This window comes from Pleurodeles waltl, chromosome 4_2 (assembly GCF_031143425.1).
Source record: "Pleurodeles waltl isolate 20211129_DDA chromosome 4_2, aPleWal1.hap1.20221129, whole genome shotgun sequence".
In the NCBI taxonomy this organism is placed as follows: Eukaryota; Metazoa; Chordata; class Amphibia; order Caudata; family Salamandridae; genus Pleurodeles; species Pleurodeles waltl.
The window spans coordinates 1,042,370,481-1,042,391,141 of record NC_090443.1 but is presented as its reverse complement, the minus strand read 5'-3'; the positions used below and the strand labels follow the sequence as shown (position 1 = coordinate 1,042,391,141).

Genomic DNA, 20,661 nt, shown 5'->3' with positions numbered 1-20,661 from the left:
GCTCACCTAGAGACTGGTATCATCACCCTTGCTTCCTTTACAATCCACAGCTCAGGTCACCAATCCTTCCCTAGGTCAGACACACCCAGTGTGAACAGAATGTAGAACTATCATTAACTTCCAGGTTGACTGCCAAGCTCCAATAACCACTCCAAAAAGTGTCCTGATATAAAATGAACATACAATAACTAATTACTCCATTCTGTTTGATTATCAAGTTATTTCTACCCTTTGTCTCCTCACAGGTGAGCTCCATTTGGCAATGGACACTGAATAATTTTCAAAACTCGATTCCTAACACTCTGGTTTCCACCACAGACGAGCATTCACAACCATCCTCTGAGACGGAAGAAGATAAGCTACTTAAGGCACTCATTGAGTGGCCAGAACCCCTGGAGCCTCTCACCTTCAGCTCATCCACCAGTCCACAGAACTCTGACTTTCGAATTCTGCACCGCAAGCCCAGCTATTCTGTTGGTGAAACCCTGGAGGTGTCTGTCACAGCCAGAGACCACCAGCGGAAACCAAAGACATATGGTGGAGACTTCTTCCAGGCAAAGCTCCATTCTCCTCTGCTGAAGGCGGGGGTGACAGGGTCTGTGAGAGACCACCGGAATGGAACATATACCGTATCATTCCAGCTTCTGTGGCCAGGGAAGGTGGAAATATCCATCCGGCTCATACACTCCAGCGAGGCCATTCATATCCTCAAGCGACTAAGGGATTCCCGTCCAGATAAAATCTTCTTTCTGGGACATTTCGAAAAGAACGGAACCATGGAGACCACTGAGTGCAACACTGATATCTTGAGCAAGCCTGTGTGTGACTTCCGGGACCCCAGGACTGGAGAGAAGTGGGTCTGTGAGAGGCCAAAACAGCTTCCATGCAGTGCCTTGGTTTATCAGAGTACAGGAGGAATCCGAAACGTCACAACTCTACAGGATGATGCCTTCTTTCATAAGTATGGTTTCTTCATTCACTCTCTTACTACTAGTATTGGAAGTCTATTTGGGTTGACCAACTGGCAGGCGTCTTCTTGACATAACATAACATAACATAACATGCCCTGAGTGTCCATAACAAATACACTTAGGATTTATAAGAGATAGCAATTGCCCTTACAATTTTCATGAATTTGTCGGCTGCACACAGCAAGGAAAACTGGGTGATATGAATGACACAACTTGGTCGAGCAGCCAAGGCTTACTCAGGCAGGCTTTGAATTGAGGCATGCGTAGTATAGTACTCAGACACAAGTAAGGTCATAGCTGTTCGAATACGAATAATGCACAAGTACCTTGAGTTTAGGAAAACATTAAAAAAATTGCCTGCTCAGAGGCACATAATTAAGTTATGAAACAGACCACTCCAAAAGTGTTTAGGTAACTGCATGCTGTGTAGGTTTTCACAACTCTTCAAGTCTCATCCAATAGGTCCAATAGAGGACAGACTACAACCACAGTTTATCAACCCTTCATTTGTATAAGGGAGTCCTGGAACATGTAGAGGGCCTCATTTACTACGTTTCGATGCAGGGCAGCACCGCAAGGCTTTTTGCTGCATCACCCTGCATCAAAACAAAAGGGAAGGAATGTGCCATATCTAGAAGATACCGCGCTTTCCTGTCCTTGTCCCCTGCACTGGCGCACAAATTGCTGCCTAGCCCCAACACAGACACCCTTGCACTGTAGTGCAAGAGTGCCTGCGTTGCGCGGTTGATCGTTTACGAACGGGAAGGGACACACCTTCCTGCACATAAACAATCATTAATAGCGTTTTCCTCTTTCTATCTGTGCTGCAGAATGCAGCACACATAACAAATGGAAATAAGGGGGAGAAAATTTGTTATTTCTCCCTGGTGTGCCACTTTAACACCACCCCTGAGGTGGTGTAGGAATCTGACGCATTCCCAGACTTGTAAATCAGGGAATGCATCAAGTTCCTTTGGATTCCATGGGTGTTGCGTGGGAACACCCACAGCAACACCCATGGAACGCCCCTTTCACGCTTGTTATGCGTGAAAGGGGGCCATATTTACATGACCATGAAAAGCCACACAAGGTGGCTTTGCATGGCCTTGTAGAGATGGACTGGCACACCGCGCCACTGGAGTGTAAAAACAAAAATGATGCTCCGGTGTGGCAGTGTGCCACTAGGGCCTTCTAAATGAGGCCCTGAGTTTTTCGTGGCCTCCTCAGGGATGCAAACTGCCATGTAAATTCAATATGACAATTAAATCTCAAGCCAGTGCTACTACATAGACGAATAATTTGGGTTTACGTGTAGCATGGAATTGAAAATTAAACACATCAAATTTATAAAGTTCTGGAAGCTTTTTAGGCTGAGATAGGACCCCAAACACAATTCCAGCACTTAGAAAACTCTAGTACAAGATAGATTATTTATACCACACCTTGTGGTAGGCTGCAGTTTTTGATAATGAACAAGAGAGGTTCTCAGTTAGTGATCCTCTGAAGACAGGCAAAATATCTTACATGCTGATAGCAGTATCACCACAGGCAGTGGGTAGACAAGGTCTATGATGTTGATTGGGCGAGACGGCACATTCCAAATCACTACTGCTACTGAAACCGTGTGAAAAGGCTGCTTTAAAGAGAGGGGTGCACGTCAAATATTGATAAATTTGTCAAAAGCCATCCAAACTAAACTCAAGAACCTTACTAATGCATATTATTCCTGAATGCCCCACCCCTTTGTCTCTTAAGATTCTTTCTCCTATTTGCACAACTGCCCTTCCAGGGACATCTTTCTAGTTTACTTTCTCAACTCTTCCTGACAGTTTTACCTCCTTACCTGAAAATGACTGTAAACTCTCTGATCTGTCTCCCACTGAGCTGATCTGCCTGTACTGCAGAGAAACCAACCCTGTTTCATCATAACCTATAGTGTACAGCTGGCCACCAGAAAAATCATATCTAGGAATTTGTCTGCCCCCCTGCGGCCCCAACCTATGACCTACTTCCACTTCCTCAAACTTACAACTGTCCACCCAAAAACTTATCCAATCCTTCCCTTAGCTGAAGTGAACACAGCTCCATGGCTGCTTCGGTCATATGTACCCCCATCATCCCCGAAGAACTATTTGATCTAATACTTGATGTCCTCACGCTTTAGTTAATCCTAGTTCATTTTAATGGGATAACAGGAGTTGGCTTAGCCTCCGGCTTGCAGACTCGTGCCACCGTCACCTAGTGACTTTTAACCTACGATTACATTATCAGTGTCACCGCGCTAAGGCGTCAAGATCAAGTGAAAAAGACAAACAAACAGTAGGTGTTCACACTTAGGGATTTTCGCTCTCTATACTTTCGAGGGATTGTTTATATTAATTGCCGTCCCAAGCATGCCTGTTGTCTATTGTTTGGGAACACACCTATGTCAGGGGACCTTGTAGATCTGTATCAAAACATCACACTTTAGACAGATAATCAGAGGGATTCCGACCAGAGGGCATCGCCACCATCGCTGATACCGATGCGGCAGTCGTCTTGATGCTGACCCAGTCTTCGTGTCCCTGTGGAGTCTGAGATAGAGACCTCATTCCAAGGTAACAAGGGTTGGGGGCTCCTCTCATGGACACGGCTTTGGCAGATTAGGTTTAGCAAACCCAGCTCTCCTTTAGGTAGGAGGTTAGGCCTCTCACATTAGGGTATTAGGGAATATTACATCTCGTAAGTCTTTTCTATGCATTGCAAGATAGTGGGGGTCTTTGTAATCATGACTTCACAATTCTGTTTCTTGCATTATTAATTATCTTAATCATTGCAGCCCATACAACTTATCTCAAATTGAAGTTATGTTAAATAAAAACTATTAAAACGTTACTGCATCTTTGTTATTGCCTGTGTTTGTATGAGACATGATATATCTGTGAGAAAGGGGTAATCTCCGTTCAACCACGACACTCCCTGAGATGTCTTATTCTCGAGTCCATGCGTAAAGGCTGCCACAAATCACCTTTTACTATTGTGGTTCTGGTGAGGTGCTGCTAGTGAGACGGTAAGGTTGGGACAACAGTTGCGATTTGTTGTAGGATAGGCACAGTCGTCTACAAACAAAAGTACTGTCATCCTTTAACCAGCAGTCTTGCCCAAAGCAAGGGTCCAAACTACGACAACGCACAATCCTGACCACACGCTCCTCCCTACAGAAATGACGCATCTCTCTGTTAAACCTCTTCCTTGCTTTAGCTATGGTGTTCTGTTTGTGCCCGCCCCTCCATTTCCTTGTGGGCATCAATGCTGTCCATATTAATTATGTACCTGACCAGCATAACTTGATTTCTTTATGATTCTTCTGTATCTTCTTAAGTATGCCTAAACTCTTTACTTTCACCAAGTCATTCCCACCTATGTTAAGGATCAAAACATCTGGACAAACCCAACAGTTTGAAGTTTTTGCAATGTGGGCAATAAAACTTTACAATGCATGCCGCCCTTTCCAAACCATTTTAACTGCACCATCAGACCATCGGCCCAGCTGCCTGGCATATCGGTGCTGTTCCTTCTGCCAAGCTGCCCATTTTATATAGTAGTGGCCACAAATCCAAAACAATCTGTATTCTGTCTGAGGACCAGCAACACAACCTAAAACAAAGCCAACAGAACAAGAAAAACATTAACTACACAACAGATCAATACAATATCCACTCTAGGCGAACATATTTCTGAAAGCATTCTGGCCTCCAGCCCAAACTTCTTGAATCCTATGCCTCTGAACATCTTCCAATAAAACGCCACTCCAGCTAGTTTACCAGCAATGGACACCGGTGACAGCCCTTTCACATTCAAGCACATAATGAATTTCACAACATCATTGACTTTGCCCATAGTAACCTCCTGATTACCGTCTCTCCTATATGCCTCTGAAACCTGAACTCCAACCATGCCTGCTGCTATTTGCATCTCATAGATGATGCCAAGGACCCTTTAACCAAATTGATCAACCTGCATGTCCGACTTCCTATAGCTCGGCCAGCATGGGCGTTTTCTCCTTCTCTGCCTCTGGTGAGCGCTGATGGAATCTCCTCCTCTGCAAATGAGACAAAGCATCCGCAATGTCATTGATGTTTCCTGGGATGTACCTCGCATGGAAGGTCACATTATAAGTCAAGCAACTGGGCACAAACACCCTCAATAGTTGTAATATCCTAGAATCTCTTGCAGACTATCTGTTCTCAATGTCCACAACTACATTTTTGTCAACATTGAAAGCAACTGTCTTAGTACGAAATTGACCCACTCTTTCTATGGTTCGACCGCCACCACCAGTGAGAAAAACGCCAGAAATGTTCTATGGTGCCCACTATATGTTCATGCACCTCGATATTCCTATACTCACCACCTCCTTGCCAATAGAGTCCAAAGCCTCACCCTCCAGCTGTGTCGGAGAAAACCTGAACGGACCATTGTTTCTCTTCCCCAACGCCAGCCAATAGTATATAGTCTTGTCTCAGAACAACTTCCAAACTCTCAAATCAGCCTTTACTCCCTGGGTTAGACCCCCCCCCATTGGAGAGGCAACTGAGAACCTGTCAATGAAAACCTAAGCACCTACAAAATGTGCGCCCGCCAATACAACCCAGAAGGTAAAATTCAAGTATCCTAATACCAACTGCATCTCCCTTACCATAGACCTTCCTCCTTGCCAACATGTTTTCCGAAAGCCGTAGCAACAACCTGGCCTCCATAACCTTAGAATCAATCTCAGTGTCCAAATATGACAAAACTTTTTGCAGCCCCCATGTCTTTGATGCTAGAGCAACACAGATGTCTGTCATTATCTCCTGAAAATCACACAGCACTTTTCTCTGGAATCTTTGACCCCCCACCAACAGAATATCACCCAAATAGTGAGTGACAGTCATTTGCTCAGTATAGCTTTCAAAAGTCCATTGCAGAAATTAGCTAATTTTTTCAAACTGAGCACATGAAATGAAACACCCCAGAGGGAGCGCTTATCCAGAAAAAACTGTGCCTGAAATTGGATAGGTAGAAATACTAGTAGCAACTGAAAAGCTGATTTGATATCAGACTTAGCCATATAAGCACCTCCTCCTGCCCCAAACACCAGGTGAAAAGCCACGTCAGTAGAAGCGTAAGACACCTTTGTCAGCTTCTGTGCGATGCGAGCATTAACAGAGCTAATGTCTGGCAATTACAGGTGATGAATCATCCATTACTCATCTCTTTCTTTCTAGCGAACTACTCCAATCTGGAAGATAATCAACATCTGCAAAGCCCAGTGCTGCAATGGCCCTTCCAAGCGACTTTCTTTCACTTCTTTCATCAAGTTGGACCAATGTCCTAGCAGAATGCAAGTTCTCCGCCCACCTAGCCTCCTAAGGACTGCTGTAACTCAGCCTAAAACCAAATACGAAGCCCAGCCAGAGCAATTACGCGTCATCTCTATCATCATAGTACTGCAACGAAAACCACAGCCTCTCCGATATAATTTGAGTATCCTCCTTCCTCCTTGCAGAAGGGAGCCTCCTGCTTTGCCCCATTCACCCCTTTGGGAGGGGACTGTCCCCAGGCCACCTCCCTGCCCATTCCTAAAGAGGCTGTCGGCACCCCACAATGGGTAAGAGGGTGTCTACCATTACACCTGGAACATTTGTGTTGTAAGTGACAGTACTCTCTAGTACAGTACTTTCTGTTAAAACTCCAACACACTCCTTGCACACCTGTCATATGGAATAACATATTTGTGACACCCACACCTGCTTTGGTGGGACATCTCTGAAAGGGCCGAAATACCAAAGGCAAACTACTGGCTGTATAAGCTGTGGGGCCTGGCCTGCTTGGTGCCATGAGATGCACCCATAAAGCATATCGAGCTCCTCCCATTTACCTTCTGCATCTGCTGAAAGCCCAGCAGTTAATTCCTCATCATAATGGACCCAAGCTTAACCTCCAATTGTGGTCCGTGCTTTGCATACCATGTCCATAGATTTGAAAAGGGCTATAGAGCGTTCTTGATATTTTTTACAATACACGCTGACGTAGGTAAGAAACACAGCCTTCCAGTTCTCTAATATTACCAGCACCGTCGGTCAATTCTCCTGCTCATATTCTTCTTCTTTGGACCCTTCTTTCACCTTCACCTCTCTGTGCAAAACTTTGAAACTTCCATGTACTCCCCTTTCGAAATTCTTTCCTTCGTCACCGTCATCAAATGTGCTGCCAACGGATTTGTGATGCCCATAAAGGGCAACTTCTTATATTTTACCTCATTTCTCTTCTTATCTTTCTCTGACTACTGGTCCTTCTCACCAGCCTCGGCATCACTCTACTCCTCCTCCTCTGCGTACTTGTGGCACCTACCTTAGCTTCCTTTGGGTCTTCATCCCTATCCTTTGATCCACCAGATACTTACCTTTTCACAAATGTGCAGCACCCTGCTCTTCTGCCATCTCGCCTCCAACTCTAACTCAACGTACTGCTCTGCATTCCCTTTCTTACCTGGCCGTAGGATCAGGGCCTGCTCTGAAGCTTACCGTCCACCTATGGTTTTTGCGGGCACCATCGGTTGTTTCCTCTGTCCCTGGAAAACACCAACTCTCCTCATATTAGATCCACCTTCCCCACAACCTGACCCCAAATCAACACCCCATCATTGTTCTCTGCACCGTTCTCCCCCATCCTGAGCCACAATTTTCCCTTCATCCAGCTCCTCATTCTTGTCCTCATAATCCAATGCAGCCTCAACCGCACTAGTACTGAGCTGCTTCCTATCTCTGACTCCCCATCCCCCAACATCAAAATCCTGGTCATCCATGTAAGCATGTTGTTGCATGAGGGCCACCCCAGACTCACCATGCTCTGCCCGACAAAGGTCCAACTGTTATGTCCAGCCAGCCTCCCAAGACCAAGCCTTAGCTTCTTACCGGGGCAGTGAAGCCACACCAGACGTCCATGGCCTGTTTTATCCGGGGTCACAAGATTTGCTGTCCTCTGCCTGAACCGCTGTGGCACCTAAAACCTGCCCCAAACTATAATTAATACCACTCTCCTCAACCTCCTTTAGAATCCCAAATCCACCTAACCCTTATTACTGTCATACTTATTTCTCTGTGATCTAGGGCCCTGGCACCCTCCTCGTAGCCCTGCAACCTACAGGACACCACTTCTGTATGAAAGACATCCCCACCCTGCCTCTGTCAAAGCCACTACTACGTTGCCTGTTCCCTACACTCTTTTGTCTCTCGCTAATCGTATGCCTCCACGTTGGGTGTTGGCTGGTATAACTCCCTCGCGCTCTTTGCTTGCTGTTACACAGGGTGTAGGAACCTTCTGATTCCTACGAGCGCTTCCTGACTTTAATGGTGGCCGCCATGACAATTAGAATCTGTAGTCCTCTGTCTCTTTCCATGCTAAGAGGGGCGGGGCTGTGCATGAGAGTGGATGTGTCAGGTTAAGGCCCCACCCCTGTGCTCTATGCAGTGGCTCTGGTAGACCGACCAATGGCACCATGACCTCAATGACTGGCACGGCTGCGCACCCTAATTTTTACCACTGGCGTTCAAAGGTAATGCCACCAGCGCCTCGGCTAACCATGCTCCTGCCCTGTGGGGTCTGTCTGCCCTAGTGGGGCAGATTGATGTTTTACTACCCTCATCTGCATGCTCACCCCTACGGGCCATTTTTTGTTTTCACTGGTATAGCGCTGGTGCTGTGCTTTTGAAATCTATTGTAATCAATATAAATCTTCAGAGGGGTTTACATCCTGTAGGAAGCTGGCTTTTTATATGGTATACCAAAATGAGGTATATCGTGCAAAGAGTCCAGGTGTCCCCTTACTAGTGGAAAGGGGCTTGCTCTAGCAATCCCAAGGTGCTATTTTCGGGGGGTAGTGTGTTTGTGCTAGACATTCACTACAGGCACAGAGTCAATAAATGAGACACATGACTCAATAAGGCGATCCACTCCAATTTACAAAAATAATACAATACAATAACACAAAAGCTCTTTATTCAGTCTTGAAAGACCATAAAACCCAAAGCATGAAATATACACATTTCTTAATAATTTGTTAATTAATATAAAATCATCACATTGTCATTTTATCTGTACACAACCATGATTAAAGATCTTACATCGATCCTCATTTGCTCAGTAAAAATCTGTTATATACAATTTGAGCACCGTGATTAATAAATAACCGATAAAATCCGATACAGACGGAAAAAACTGCACACTCACAAGCGGGTGCTATTACGGAATAAAGGGAGATGTTAAAACACCTGCACCGATTTGTGAAATTACAAAAGATGTAAAATTGGAGAGATTAAGGGCCCGAGAGAAACAAGATATGACTAACCAGTCTGAAATTGATTGACTAGCCCTGAAGAAGTCCTATGTTGGAGGACGAAACGCGTTGGCTGTTGCTGTTATGATTGTACATATTATTGGAAAAGAGAAAGAGAATAAAGAGAAGATTTTTACAATCTCACATTAGGACTGGACTTTAAAAAATATATATTTCTTTGGAGGGTAGTCACTACAATTATTTTAAACAGACGGAAAAAGGTACCTAAAGTACAGTAATCTTCTAAATAAGAAAATATGCTGCCATAAAATACCACTCTGTCTGAATGTTATAAAAAATATACTTCATAAACTCCCCTTCATCGTTAAATAAGTAATGCTTTGCATAAGATGTTACCTTAAAAATACTACCACCGTTTCTGCGCCCTAGACAGCTTACTGATTTGTAAATGTGCCCTTCAAATAACTCTATACTATTGTTCATGTTACTGTCTTTTCCAGAGACTTTCTCATGGAGTTTATAGAGCTTAAGAAGTTTGCTAAAATACAGCTTATCTCAATAGAGGGTAGCATCTGAAGGTATAGGTACGCGGGACGACATTGTCGTATGTGGGAAGATCTTAACAAAGGAATTAGGTAATGTTTTCTCTGTCTATCATACAGTTTACAAAAAAAAACTAAGTGTATTGTACTTTGTGTAGACACCGAGTCACATGGACAGGCCCCTGGTGTTAAACTCCAGTCATTCATGATAGGGAAAGCTACCAAGCGATGAAACGTATCTAGCCTTAACCGAGTAAGAATGAAGCGGTGTCTAGGTTTCATTACACACATTAAGTAGGGCTGCATACCGTCCGTAGTCAAGGTGAGTTGGTTGCTCATAACACTGTGTTTTCGCCTCTACAGTCCACCTCAGGTCTTCTAGGTGTTTGAGGGGCAGTAACCTCAGATCTTTTCTACTTATTGTCTCCAATAATTCTGGGTTTGCGTAGTATTCTTTGAGTCCCAATTCTTCTAAGACATTCCTTATGTACCTCAACCATGCAACTCTTAAAGAAAATCTCGAGACCATACAATCCCGTAAAACTGCCCTATTGAGGCCTGCGTGTTCTGAGGTCCAATTTTTTTGCCATAGCAGAATGGGCTGTATTCTTATTAGGTCCACCAAATAAGGGGCCCCTAATTCTGTGTGGCTGACATATGTTGAAGTGCCTTTTGGTACCATTGATAGGTATCTCAAAAAATCACTTTCCACAGTTTGAATCGAATTACAGTTGGTATGCCCCCACACACCCCCCATAAGTAGCAGTCGGGATGCATTTAGCTTTATATACCTTTAACATATTCTGTGGGGAGACGGTCCATAACCGCTTGGAAATATTCTTAAGAGCCGTAATCGTCTTAATAGTCTGTAGTTTGCTGTTTTTTATGCTCCAAACCCAGGAACTGTCTTTGTCAAACATTATTCCCAAATAGGAGAATGTTGATGTAGTATCGATTTTTCCGCCTTGCATGATAATATCTCCAGCCTTAAGTGACTGTCTACAGCATTTCATTATGTAAGTTTTTGGAGCGGTTGACGTTAAGGCCCAGTTCTGTCATGTATGTTACATTAGTTGTTAAAAGTCGTTGGAGGGCAAGTGGAGTGCGGGCCATGAGAACAGCGTCATCTGCGTGAAGTAAGGCTGGAATCGGGCGATGGCCAATTTGAGGAAGATCTTTACATTTACTTATTAGTTCTACTTCCAACTTGTTAATATATATAGAGAATAGAAAGGGTGCGAGTACGCAACCTTGGCGTACTCCTCTATGTATACCGAAGACTCTAGTGCATTCCCCTCCTACTCCATATCTTACCCTCACTCTACTTCCTGAATACAATTCCCGTATAAACTGAATTTATGTCTTGTCGACCCCTAACTTGCTTAAGATTTTCCATAATTTGTCATGGACTACACAGTCAAATGCTAATGATTAGTCTATCAAGGCCAGATACAGATTGCCTTCCCTGTTTTTTGTGTATTTCTCAATTATGATGCTTAAGTTCAGTCCCTGTTCGACCGAGCCTATCCCTTTGCGATATCCATATTGTAATTCAGATAGGATATTGTTTGTTTCAGCCCATTCTTGTAGTCTATTTAAAATGATTCTCCCAGCTATTTTAGCTAGTGTATCAAGAAGTGTGATTGGTCTGTAACATACTGGATTGAGGCGATCGCCTTTTTTGAACATAGGGACAATGAAAGACTCTAAGATGGTATAAGTCCTGAAATGCACAGGCCCTCAATTCCTGGGTCAGCAAGGGGCCCCATAGGTGTATGTTGGTGTTATATAAATCCACTGGGACACCGTCAGGGCCCAGAGCTTTGCCAACTTTACTTGCCTTGATGGCCACTACTACTTCCTCTAAACTAAACGGAGGTGAAATGGTCGAATGTGGGTTCTTTTGAGTGGGGTCACTGATTAAGAAGTCGGATGGATCTGTCTCAGGAACTGGGCCATATATCTCAGAAAAGTGACCAATCCTTTCCCCTCTATTATAGCAATCTCTATTCTGGGTTCTTGTCTGGCCCGTAACATTGGGGAGTTTATTATCTTCCAGAAAAGGATGTTGTCGTTCGTAAGACTGGCTTCATGAAGAGATTCCCAGGTTGTTTCTTTCAAGCTGTCTTTCCTTTTCTTGATTGCCACCTTGTATTCCTGCCGAGTGCACGGACCGCAGTCATGCATCTTGTTGGAGTACTTAAAGCCTTCTTCAATCTTTTATGTGCTTTAGTACAATCCGAATCAAACCAGCCTGTTTTTTCCCGCTGCCCGACTTTGCCATTTGTTTAATGAGAGCTGTTTTCACACCTCGAGTTATCGAGGAAAAAGCACAAATACATTTTTGGGGGTCTATGCCATCACTAAGACAGTCCGCAAATTCTGGCGTACAATCACTAATTAACTGCCTCAAAAGGCCCTGTGGTTCTATTTAAGACCTTCGCACTGAATACCCATTACTCGAGGCTAATTCAATATCATTAAGCAAAACAGAATTATTCTTCTGGGACTGAATAGGGGATGTTGATGTAATCCGTATACTCTGCGGGAAATGGTCACTACTTGCAATATCGTGGATTAAATAATTGGCAAGACAATGTGCAAAATGGGTAGACATTAATACGTAATCTATCACTGTATCCGCGCCCCGACCGTTAAAAGTTGGCTTAAATTGTAGGTCATCAAAAAATAATTTGTTTATGAAGGACAGATCAAATTATTGTACAAAAATAATAAGTAACTTTACATATATTTAGGCACCGGAATCAATACGAGCAGGTAAGTACATTTTGCAAGAGAAATACTTTCAAATTTCAAAGGTTGACACAATGCATTTTTCAGAGGCGGCAATGTTATCCCATGGAAGAAAAACAAGTACTGCATACAGGTATAGTACAGCGACTAACGGCACCAATATCCTGGGCTTAAGGTAAGCATGGAGCAAGGTCCAAGGCAGCACCAACAGGTCACATCGGGTGGCACTGGGGCAGCCGGGTGCAGAGGTGCCTTTCAGCTTTGGTGCCCAATGTTAACCTATGGGGATCGGTCTGGTCACAAAGAGGCTGCAGGTTTGACTGGGAAGCCTGTCAGGCTGAATCAGCAAGTTGGCTCAGTTCTCATGATGCTCGCGGACGTGGGGACACTTTAGGTCCTCTTCTCCACGGGCCAGGTGCGACGGGTGCAGAGGTGTCTTGAAGCGTCAGGTTTTCGTCACTGGGAGCACCCATGATCAAGGGGGCCTGCAAGCAGAGGCTGCAGGCGGCGTCGGTGAGTCCACAGTGGGGAAGTCCAAGGTGGCTTTGTCTCTGCAGGGCCAGGGGACCATGCTGGCACCGTTGGCCCACTTCAGCTTGGGCTATGCAGCACGGGTGCAGTGTTGCTTTCAGTTGTCGGGTTTTGGCGGTCCGGAGTCCTCTCAGATCTCTTGGGGTGACTGCAGGATGCCGGGAAGCAGCTCCACTGATATGCCAGAGTTCCTAGGTCTTTATTGACACCAGGCAGTCCTCCCAGACTTTGGGAGGTACAACTGCTTGCAGGACGAGACGACTTTGGCGCAATTCGATGGGAGCAGCATACAGGCTGGCAAAGCTGCTTCAAAGTTAGTTTCTTCTTCCTTGGTCTTTGCTTTAGCATCTCTTGGGTGTCTTTCTTCTTTGTAGATCAGCAGGAATCTGATATCTTGGTGCCAGGGGCTCCCCTAAATACTGAATTTAGGAGAGTGTAGGGTAGTAGACAATGGGCTACTTACCCCTTGGGGCACTACCCCCCCTATATGACCACTTCCTGTAGGAAGAGAGCATAAGCCTTTCCTAGAGAACCTAGTTCTGCCATCACCAAGATGACAGACTTTCACAAGTTGTGTCCACATCAGGCAGCTCATCTTAGGGGTGGGACTGACCTGAAAGGTGTGCCGTCTCTCTGACTACTAATTTTGCCACCTGTCAAGGTGCCAAATGGGCCCTGGGGCAGTGGGGGGTTGGGATCCTCTCCTTTGAGGGAAGTCAGATATACATACTAAGGGCCCCGGGCTTCTTTGAAGCCTCCTGCTGTGGAATGCAGGTCCTCCTGTTGGGGCACCCCTGCCAGAGCAGGCTTGATTCCTGTCTGCCCAGAGCAAAGGCTCTCACCCTTAGGGGTCAGGAACCTGGCTGTTGGTGGTGGGCTAGGTAAAACTAGTCGGCTAGCACACAGGTAGATGGTCGGTTTTCAGGGAGGACATCTACTATGCTCTGTGTGTGCATGTATTAATAAATCCATCAGTGACATCAGTGAGGGTTTATTAATATGAGTAGTTTGATACCAAATATCCCTATTTTCAGTGAAGCCATCATGTAGCTCAGAAGTTTGTATTGACCAGTGTCCAGCACATGCACTTAAAATGGTTTCCATGGTCACTCACTATGTCTTCGATCCGACTAAGCCATAGCAGGGGCATATCTGCTTGTGCAGATATGCCCACACATGTAATATAATGCACCTTGACTTAGGGCTGTAAGGCCTGCTGTAGGGGTGACTTACATATATTGCGCATATTGTTAGGGCACATGGCACACAGGCTGTGTGCTATGTCATGTTTTCAGTTTTAGCTGCACCAAGACATGCAGCCTGCAATGGATGTTTGAGTGTGCTAAGTAAGGGGGCCCTGAGTGTGGCCCAGTACATTCCTGCAGCCCTTGGGGACCCTCCTTTGTACCCATGACCTATGTACCAGGCGTACTATTTACTAGGGACAAACAAGGGTGTCAAAGAAGTTGCAGATTGGGTAACAGTTGCAGTTTTAGGGAAAGAGATAAGGCACCGGGGACCGAGAACATAGCACCCCAGTGCACTTTCAGTCAAAATTGCATCAATTACCAGACAAAAAGGGGGGGTGACCTTATAAAAAAGGGGCACTTTACTACACATCCCACCCTCACTTTTCATTTGTTTGTGTGCTTGCCAATTACTTTTCCTCCGTTTCAATTGGTTGAAGCATGCTATTTCATGTGGTTCTTTGAGAGCTTTTCTGATCAGTGGTGTTTCACGCAAGTACTCCTCCTTCCTGTTTTTGCTATTTGTGAGCGAGCGTGTTTGGTGGCTGCATGAGATCTTACTTTTGTCCTCCTCTCTTCACCTAATCTCCCAAAGACTACCCGCGATTTTGTGTTTGTTGGCTGGTCACATCCCGCCCATTACTGCTTTCAGCACTGTATTCTTAACATTAACTCCCAGAACAGGCCCTGTGGCTTTTAACGCATTTAATTTTAAAGCAGTTAGGCAATATTTTGCAGTGGTTTCCAGTTCACAGTATATGTTTGGCGAACATTGGCGGCTGCATATGATGTGATTTTTGTTCTCTGCCCTTCACCAAATCTCCTTGTGGGTGCCCGCATTTACTGTACATTGGCCATGTACCTTTTGCACGCTGCAGTTTTCCTTCGAACTTAACCCCCACAACAGGTATTGCTATTTAGGGCAAGCAGGCCATCTGCACTCCGCCCTCATCCCATTCTCAGTTTTATTCAAAGAAAAACCCTGTCCTGCAAACTTGAGGGTGTGGGGAAGCTTATTCTCAAATCAATCAATCAATCAGTACTTGTAGAGTGCGGCATATATAACCCATGGGGTCTCAAGGCACTGTGGTGGGCGTGCTGATCACTCAAAGAACCAGGTCTGGAGATCCTTCCTAAACTGCTTCAGTGATGTGGCTTGTCGAAGGTTGGGTCTGAGAGTGTTCCATGTCCGGGCTGCGAGGTAGGAGAAGGATCTGCCTCCAGCTGGGCTTTTCCTGACTCTGGGGATGGCGGAGAGATAGGTGGACCGGAGTTGCCTGGTGGGGGTGTAGAAGGTCATGTGCTAGTTGAGGTAGTTTGGTGCGATGTTGTAAAGTGCATTTTGCACATCGATAGTGCCAAAAAAGTACACAATGGCAATTCCATCCACAACCTTCCCCCCAGTGGGCAAAGATATGAGCGTGCCTGGCTCCCAAGGGCCGAGCACGGTGACTATTCAGCCACCCATTTAGAAAAGAGCAGACACTCCTCGTCGGTAGCCGCACTGGGGTAAAGCGTGCAACGGAGAGGTAAGTTGACTATTGACTCACTGCAACCAATTCCACGGTCGTTCTCCAGGACATTCGCCGCCGTTGCTGGGTAACAAATGTTTGTGTGCGAGAGCGCACACCAAACGCCAAGCCAACACCCACCCAAGCTTTGGAGACCTCCGACTCGAACCACAAGGTTTCTGACGCTGACCCTCTGGGCGAGGATACCTGCAGAGCTTGGTTCCTTGCAACAACTTTTAAATTTCATAATGTTGTGTCCGCTTTGAAGGGCACAAATTCTCCTCTTGTCAAGGAGAGTGGACAGAAGGTAAATAGAAGCATGCATGTACCTGGCTCTTAAGTTCCAAAGTGAACATGGTCCACATCACATGACCACTCGCCGCGCTTTCATTTTGATATGGAAACAGCAAGAAAACTGCTGAACTGCACTGCAGTAGGGGAAAGCTAGTTCCCTGCAGAGTGTTGGGATCGACCTGCGCACAGGGTTCACGCCCACCTTTTACAAAATTCAAAAATATCTCACGTCATCCATGGGACAGTGTCTAATCAAACCCGGGCTCACCTCATTTTAAAGACTTGAACAAGCGTGAGTGCATTCAAATAGCCAAATGATGACTCAGAAAAACAAAGGTATTCAGGTTAGTGCAAGCGGTGAAGGACTTATGTGCAAGTGAACAACATCCGGTTTGAAATAAACCAATCAGTACGTGGCACTCAGTTCATAGTCGGTGTTAAGAGTTGACTTATTTTCACAGCTTGACGCCCAGTGCGATCTGGGCCTTAGAATTGAATTGTGCTGCAAATTAAGGGCCAGATTTAAGAAGCCCTTAGTGCCACCTTGCACCACATTTGTGTCATTTTTTTTATGCAAATGTGGCGTTAAGGTGGCATTTCCCCGCGCCATATTTACAAAGTGATGCAATGCATTGCGCCACTTTGTAACTTTGTGCGCCACATTATGCGTGCGTCAGGCATAACGCATGCAAGTGGGTACGTTCCGGCGTTAGGAGGCGCACAAAAATGGTGCCGTGAAATTTAACAGGTTTCACTGCGCCAATTTTTCTGTCATTTTTAAGCCCTGCTCAGAGCAGGCGTTGAAATGACACACCCATTTAAATCAATGGGCCTCCTTGCATTTTGCTACACGAGTGTCAACATTTTTGACACTATTGTAGCAAAGCGCCACAATAGCATGAAAAAGTTGATGCTAGTGCTTCAAAGCGCTACAATAGCATAAAAAATATTGACGCTGTTATTCTATCTACCGCCATGGTGCACCGTATGTTAAATAAAGCGCAACCATGGTGTCCTTTGGTGCCCGTAGGAGGGAGTGCAGAAGAAGTGACGCATCAGAGCTGATGCACCACTTTTTCATAAATCTGGGCCTCAATGCACTGGCAGGCAGTGATCGCTGCCAGTGGTGTGCGGGCAGCATTTTTATTTCTTCTGTGAAGATGCTGTAAGTTAGCCGTGCTGGTTGCACCATCCCCATGCTCAAGACACTGTATACGATTTATTGTAGTACTCCCGGAGTATCGCGCTTTTATATACATAGGCACTTTTCCATCGCTTAGTGGAAGACGAGTACTCCCTAACAGAATGCATTCAGCCTCATTGTGGTTATTGTTTACTAAGTTGCAAATGCAATTGTCGTATTACACACAGGTTTAGCAATCAATAAATAATTTGGCGATCACCTTGACCCTTACGCCCCATTCCCAGGTCAGAATATCATTAAAAGTTACATGATCGCACTGGAGGCGCCCTCCCATGAAAAGATAATCCAACAAGATGGGCTGCAAAAGGGACAAGGGGTGCAAAGATGAACAAGCATTTTCAGTGCAACGGGTCTCGCATTTGCTCGAGTTGGAGCTATTTGCGTTGTAAACTCCTAACATAACTTTTCTTGCCACACAAATTAAAAGAAAAAAACACAGCTCGATCGCGCTACATAAAATGCAGCGCAATCGTGCTGAAATTGAAAACGAAAAAACGGAGTGCGATCGTGCTAGGTAAACCCCAGCGCGATCGCGCTCGGGGAAAATGAACAGATAAAGTAGTCCAGAAACCAAGCTCAAAACATCGAGCCTCGTAGTTTACCAGTGCTTTTGAGGGGGCTAAACACCGGAAAAGGTATTATGTATGCATGCCTTTCACAAATCAAAGCAGCAGATTTTAAAGAGCAAGCCCAGGAACCAATGAAAGAGACTGACGTGACCTGGGCGTGGTTTGAAGCCTAAAGAGAGATTACTTTATGGACGGAGCGCTTTGCGCTCGCCCATAAAAACTGGTGAAAGGCTACGGGGCCGCAGGTAGCTATCTTTCCACTCAAGATTAACTGTAGAATTCTAGTAACATGGGATTCCCACCTTTGGCAGACAGGCGCAGAATCAAGGGTGGTATACGGTGCCCTGACTGCACCAGAATGAGCAACTAAACATTAAGCATTCGAGAAACAACTCTTTATAGTCGTGCAAGATACCTTCCACGTAGCAAGCCTACAGGAGCTCTACGCTGCATTAAACCACTAAATAAAATCTGCATTTTAAAACATTCCATGGGAGTAATAAAACTATAGTTGCTGTACTTTCCACTGTACAGACAGAAGCAAACAATGCTGCAACAAATCCGACCCATGACTGGGCTGTTGAACCTGCAGCTTCTCACATGTATAACTGGTCCAGGCCAGTCCCAGGGGCACACACTGTTACCTGGTAATACCCTGTTCCTTGTTTGGATGCTATCTCAAACTAACTCTGTTATCTGAGGCCTGTGTTTCACTGAAACACGCACAGTAATGCTTTATAACTGTGCATATTTCAAGCAGCTTCCCTTCTCTAGTCATGTTGAACATTCATTATTCGCATTCAATGCTCCCCGTCAGTTTGATCCTCTTTTCATCCTAAATCTTAGGCACAGCTGATCTCTATCTAATTTTTTCACATCTTTAATATAAAATAGTCAGAGAGGTCATGTGCACTGCTGCACACTCATTACTGGCATTTGTTCCTTATCTGAATGTGTTTGGAATGTTAGAGCTAAGAATTAATTCGGTGTCTATGTCCATCATATTAGAATGCGCAGGCGCACCTCTACATGAACCCAGAAACGACCAACTCAAGGATCGAACTCGGCTGAACGCAGTGCGACAACCATCTTGAAATGTTTGTATGGCCATTGATTTTTGTTTGAACTCTTGAAATACTGTGCTTATTTGGGACTACTTTCCATTATAAAATCGTAACTGATTAATAATCTTATGTTAAACAGTCTCTAAATTATCAAACGATTTTTTTTCTTTCTGAAATGACCTTTGATTTTACCAGTAACCATTTCGACCTCTGTTTCTATTATTACCTAATTCGCCAGCACTTGTGCTGTGCTTGTGAAATCTATTGTAATCAATATAAATCATAAAAGCGTCTCACATCCCGCCCTCACTTTTTATTTGTTTGTGTGCTTGCCAATTACCTTTCCTCCGTTTCATTTGGTTGAAGCATTCAATTCCTGTGGTTCTTTGTGAACTTATCAGTGGCGTTTTGCCCAAATATTCCTCCTTTCTCTTAACTTTTCCTGCACTTTTGTCGAACATCTTTGCTATTTCTGGGCAAGCATGTTTGGTGGCTGCATGAGATCTCAACTTTTGTCCTCCTCTCTTCACCTGATCTCCCAAAGGCTACCCGCATTTGGTGTTTCTTGGCTGTTTATTTCCTGCCCGTCACTGCTTTCAGCACTGTATCTATAGCATTAACTCCCAAAACAGGTCTTGTGGCTTTTAACACATTTAATTTTAAAGCGGTTATGCAAATTTTGCAGTAGTATTCCTGCTCACAGTTTATGGTTGGTGAACACTGTCAACTGCATATGATACTAATTTTGTCCTCCCTTCACCAAATCTCCTTGTGGATGCCCGCGTTTACTATATATTGGCCATCTATCTTTCAGACCCTGCTGTTTTCCTCAGCACGTAACCTCCAGAACAGGTCTCTTGTTTAGAGCGAGCACGCCATCTGCACTCCCGCCTTCCTCCCATCCTTGGGTGTATCCAAAGAGAAATGCCTTGCTGTGAGCTGGAGGGGTGGGAAACTTATTCTGAACATTGATAGTGCCAAAAATGTACACAACAGCAATTCCACCTTCAACCTTTCCCCCAGTGGGCAAAAACATGAGGGCACCTGGCATCCAAGGGCCAAGCACAGTGACAATTCAGCCACCCATAAAAGCGTGCAGAGCAGTGTGGAGTTAAAAAAACACACAGAATATTGCCATATTCCAGGGTCCCAGAACCTTAACATCTCTCTTCATGAAGGACTGTTTAATGGCACAGCCGCACGGTGCTCTCTTCCACATGAGTAGACAATTGGACACCTCACTCTGCAGCCTGGAGGTCGTATTTTAAACAAAAAGGGGGCGGACACTGTCACCTGTGGACCTGGGTTAGTAAGTATATGATGAAAAAAATGGTCCCTGCGGGGAAGTGTAAGCCCTGACTTTCATGGCACAAGCACATTAAACCCTCCCAGAAGGTAAGGTATTGTTGATTTACTTTATTTAGATTTTTTTTAATGAAAATCAAATTTTTTGTAAATAATTTGCAAGATAAAGCATTCATATATCAATCAATATAAATCAAAAGTCACACACTATAAAAAAATTCAAAATATCAATAAAAAACATCAATGAAAAACAGGTGCTCCTAGCAGGTGACGTCACAGTGAAAGTGAATAAACGTAGTTAAAGTGCACCAGTGTTATTTGCAAGTATATACATCAACACGTGGCTGTC

The 20,661-nt window shown here is 44.7% G+C and overlaps 1 protein-coding gene across 1 annotated transcript in view; it reads left to right on the top strand.

Annotated features, from left to right (window-relative positions):
• LOC138293688 (NXPE family member 3-like) overlaps window positions 1-20,661 on the top strand; it is a 102,842-nt gene that overhangs the window by 33,808 nt on the left and 48,373 nt on the right. Inside the window, exon 2 of the mRNA XM_069232996.1 lies at window positions 246-961. Within this exon, the coding sequence (XP_069089097.1) occupies window positions 246-961 (716 nt within the window). The remainder of the gene's footprint in view (window positions 1-245; window positions 962-20,661) is intronic.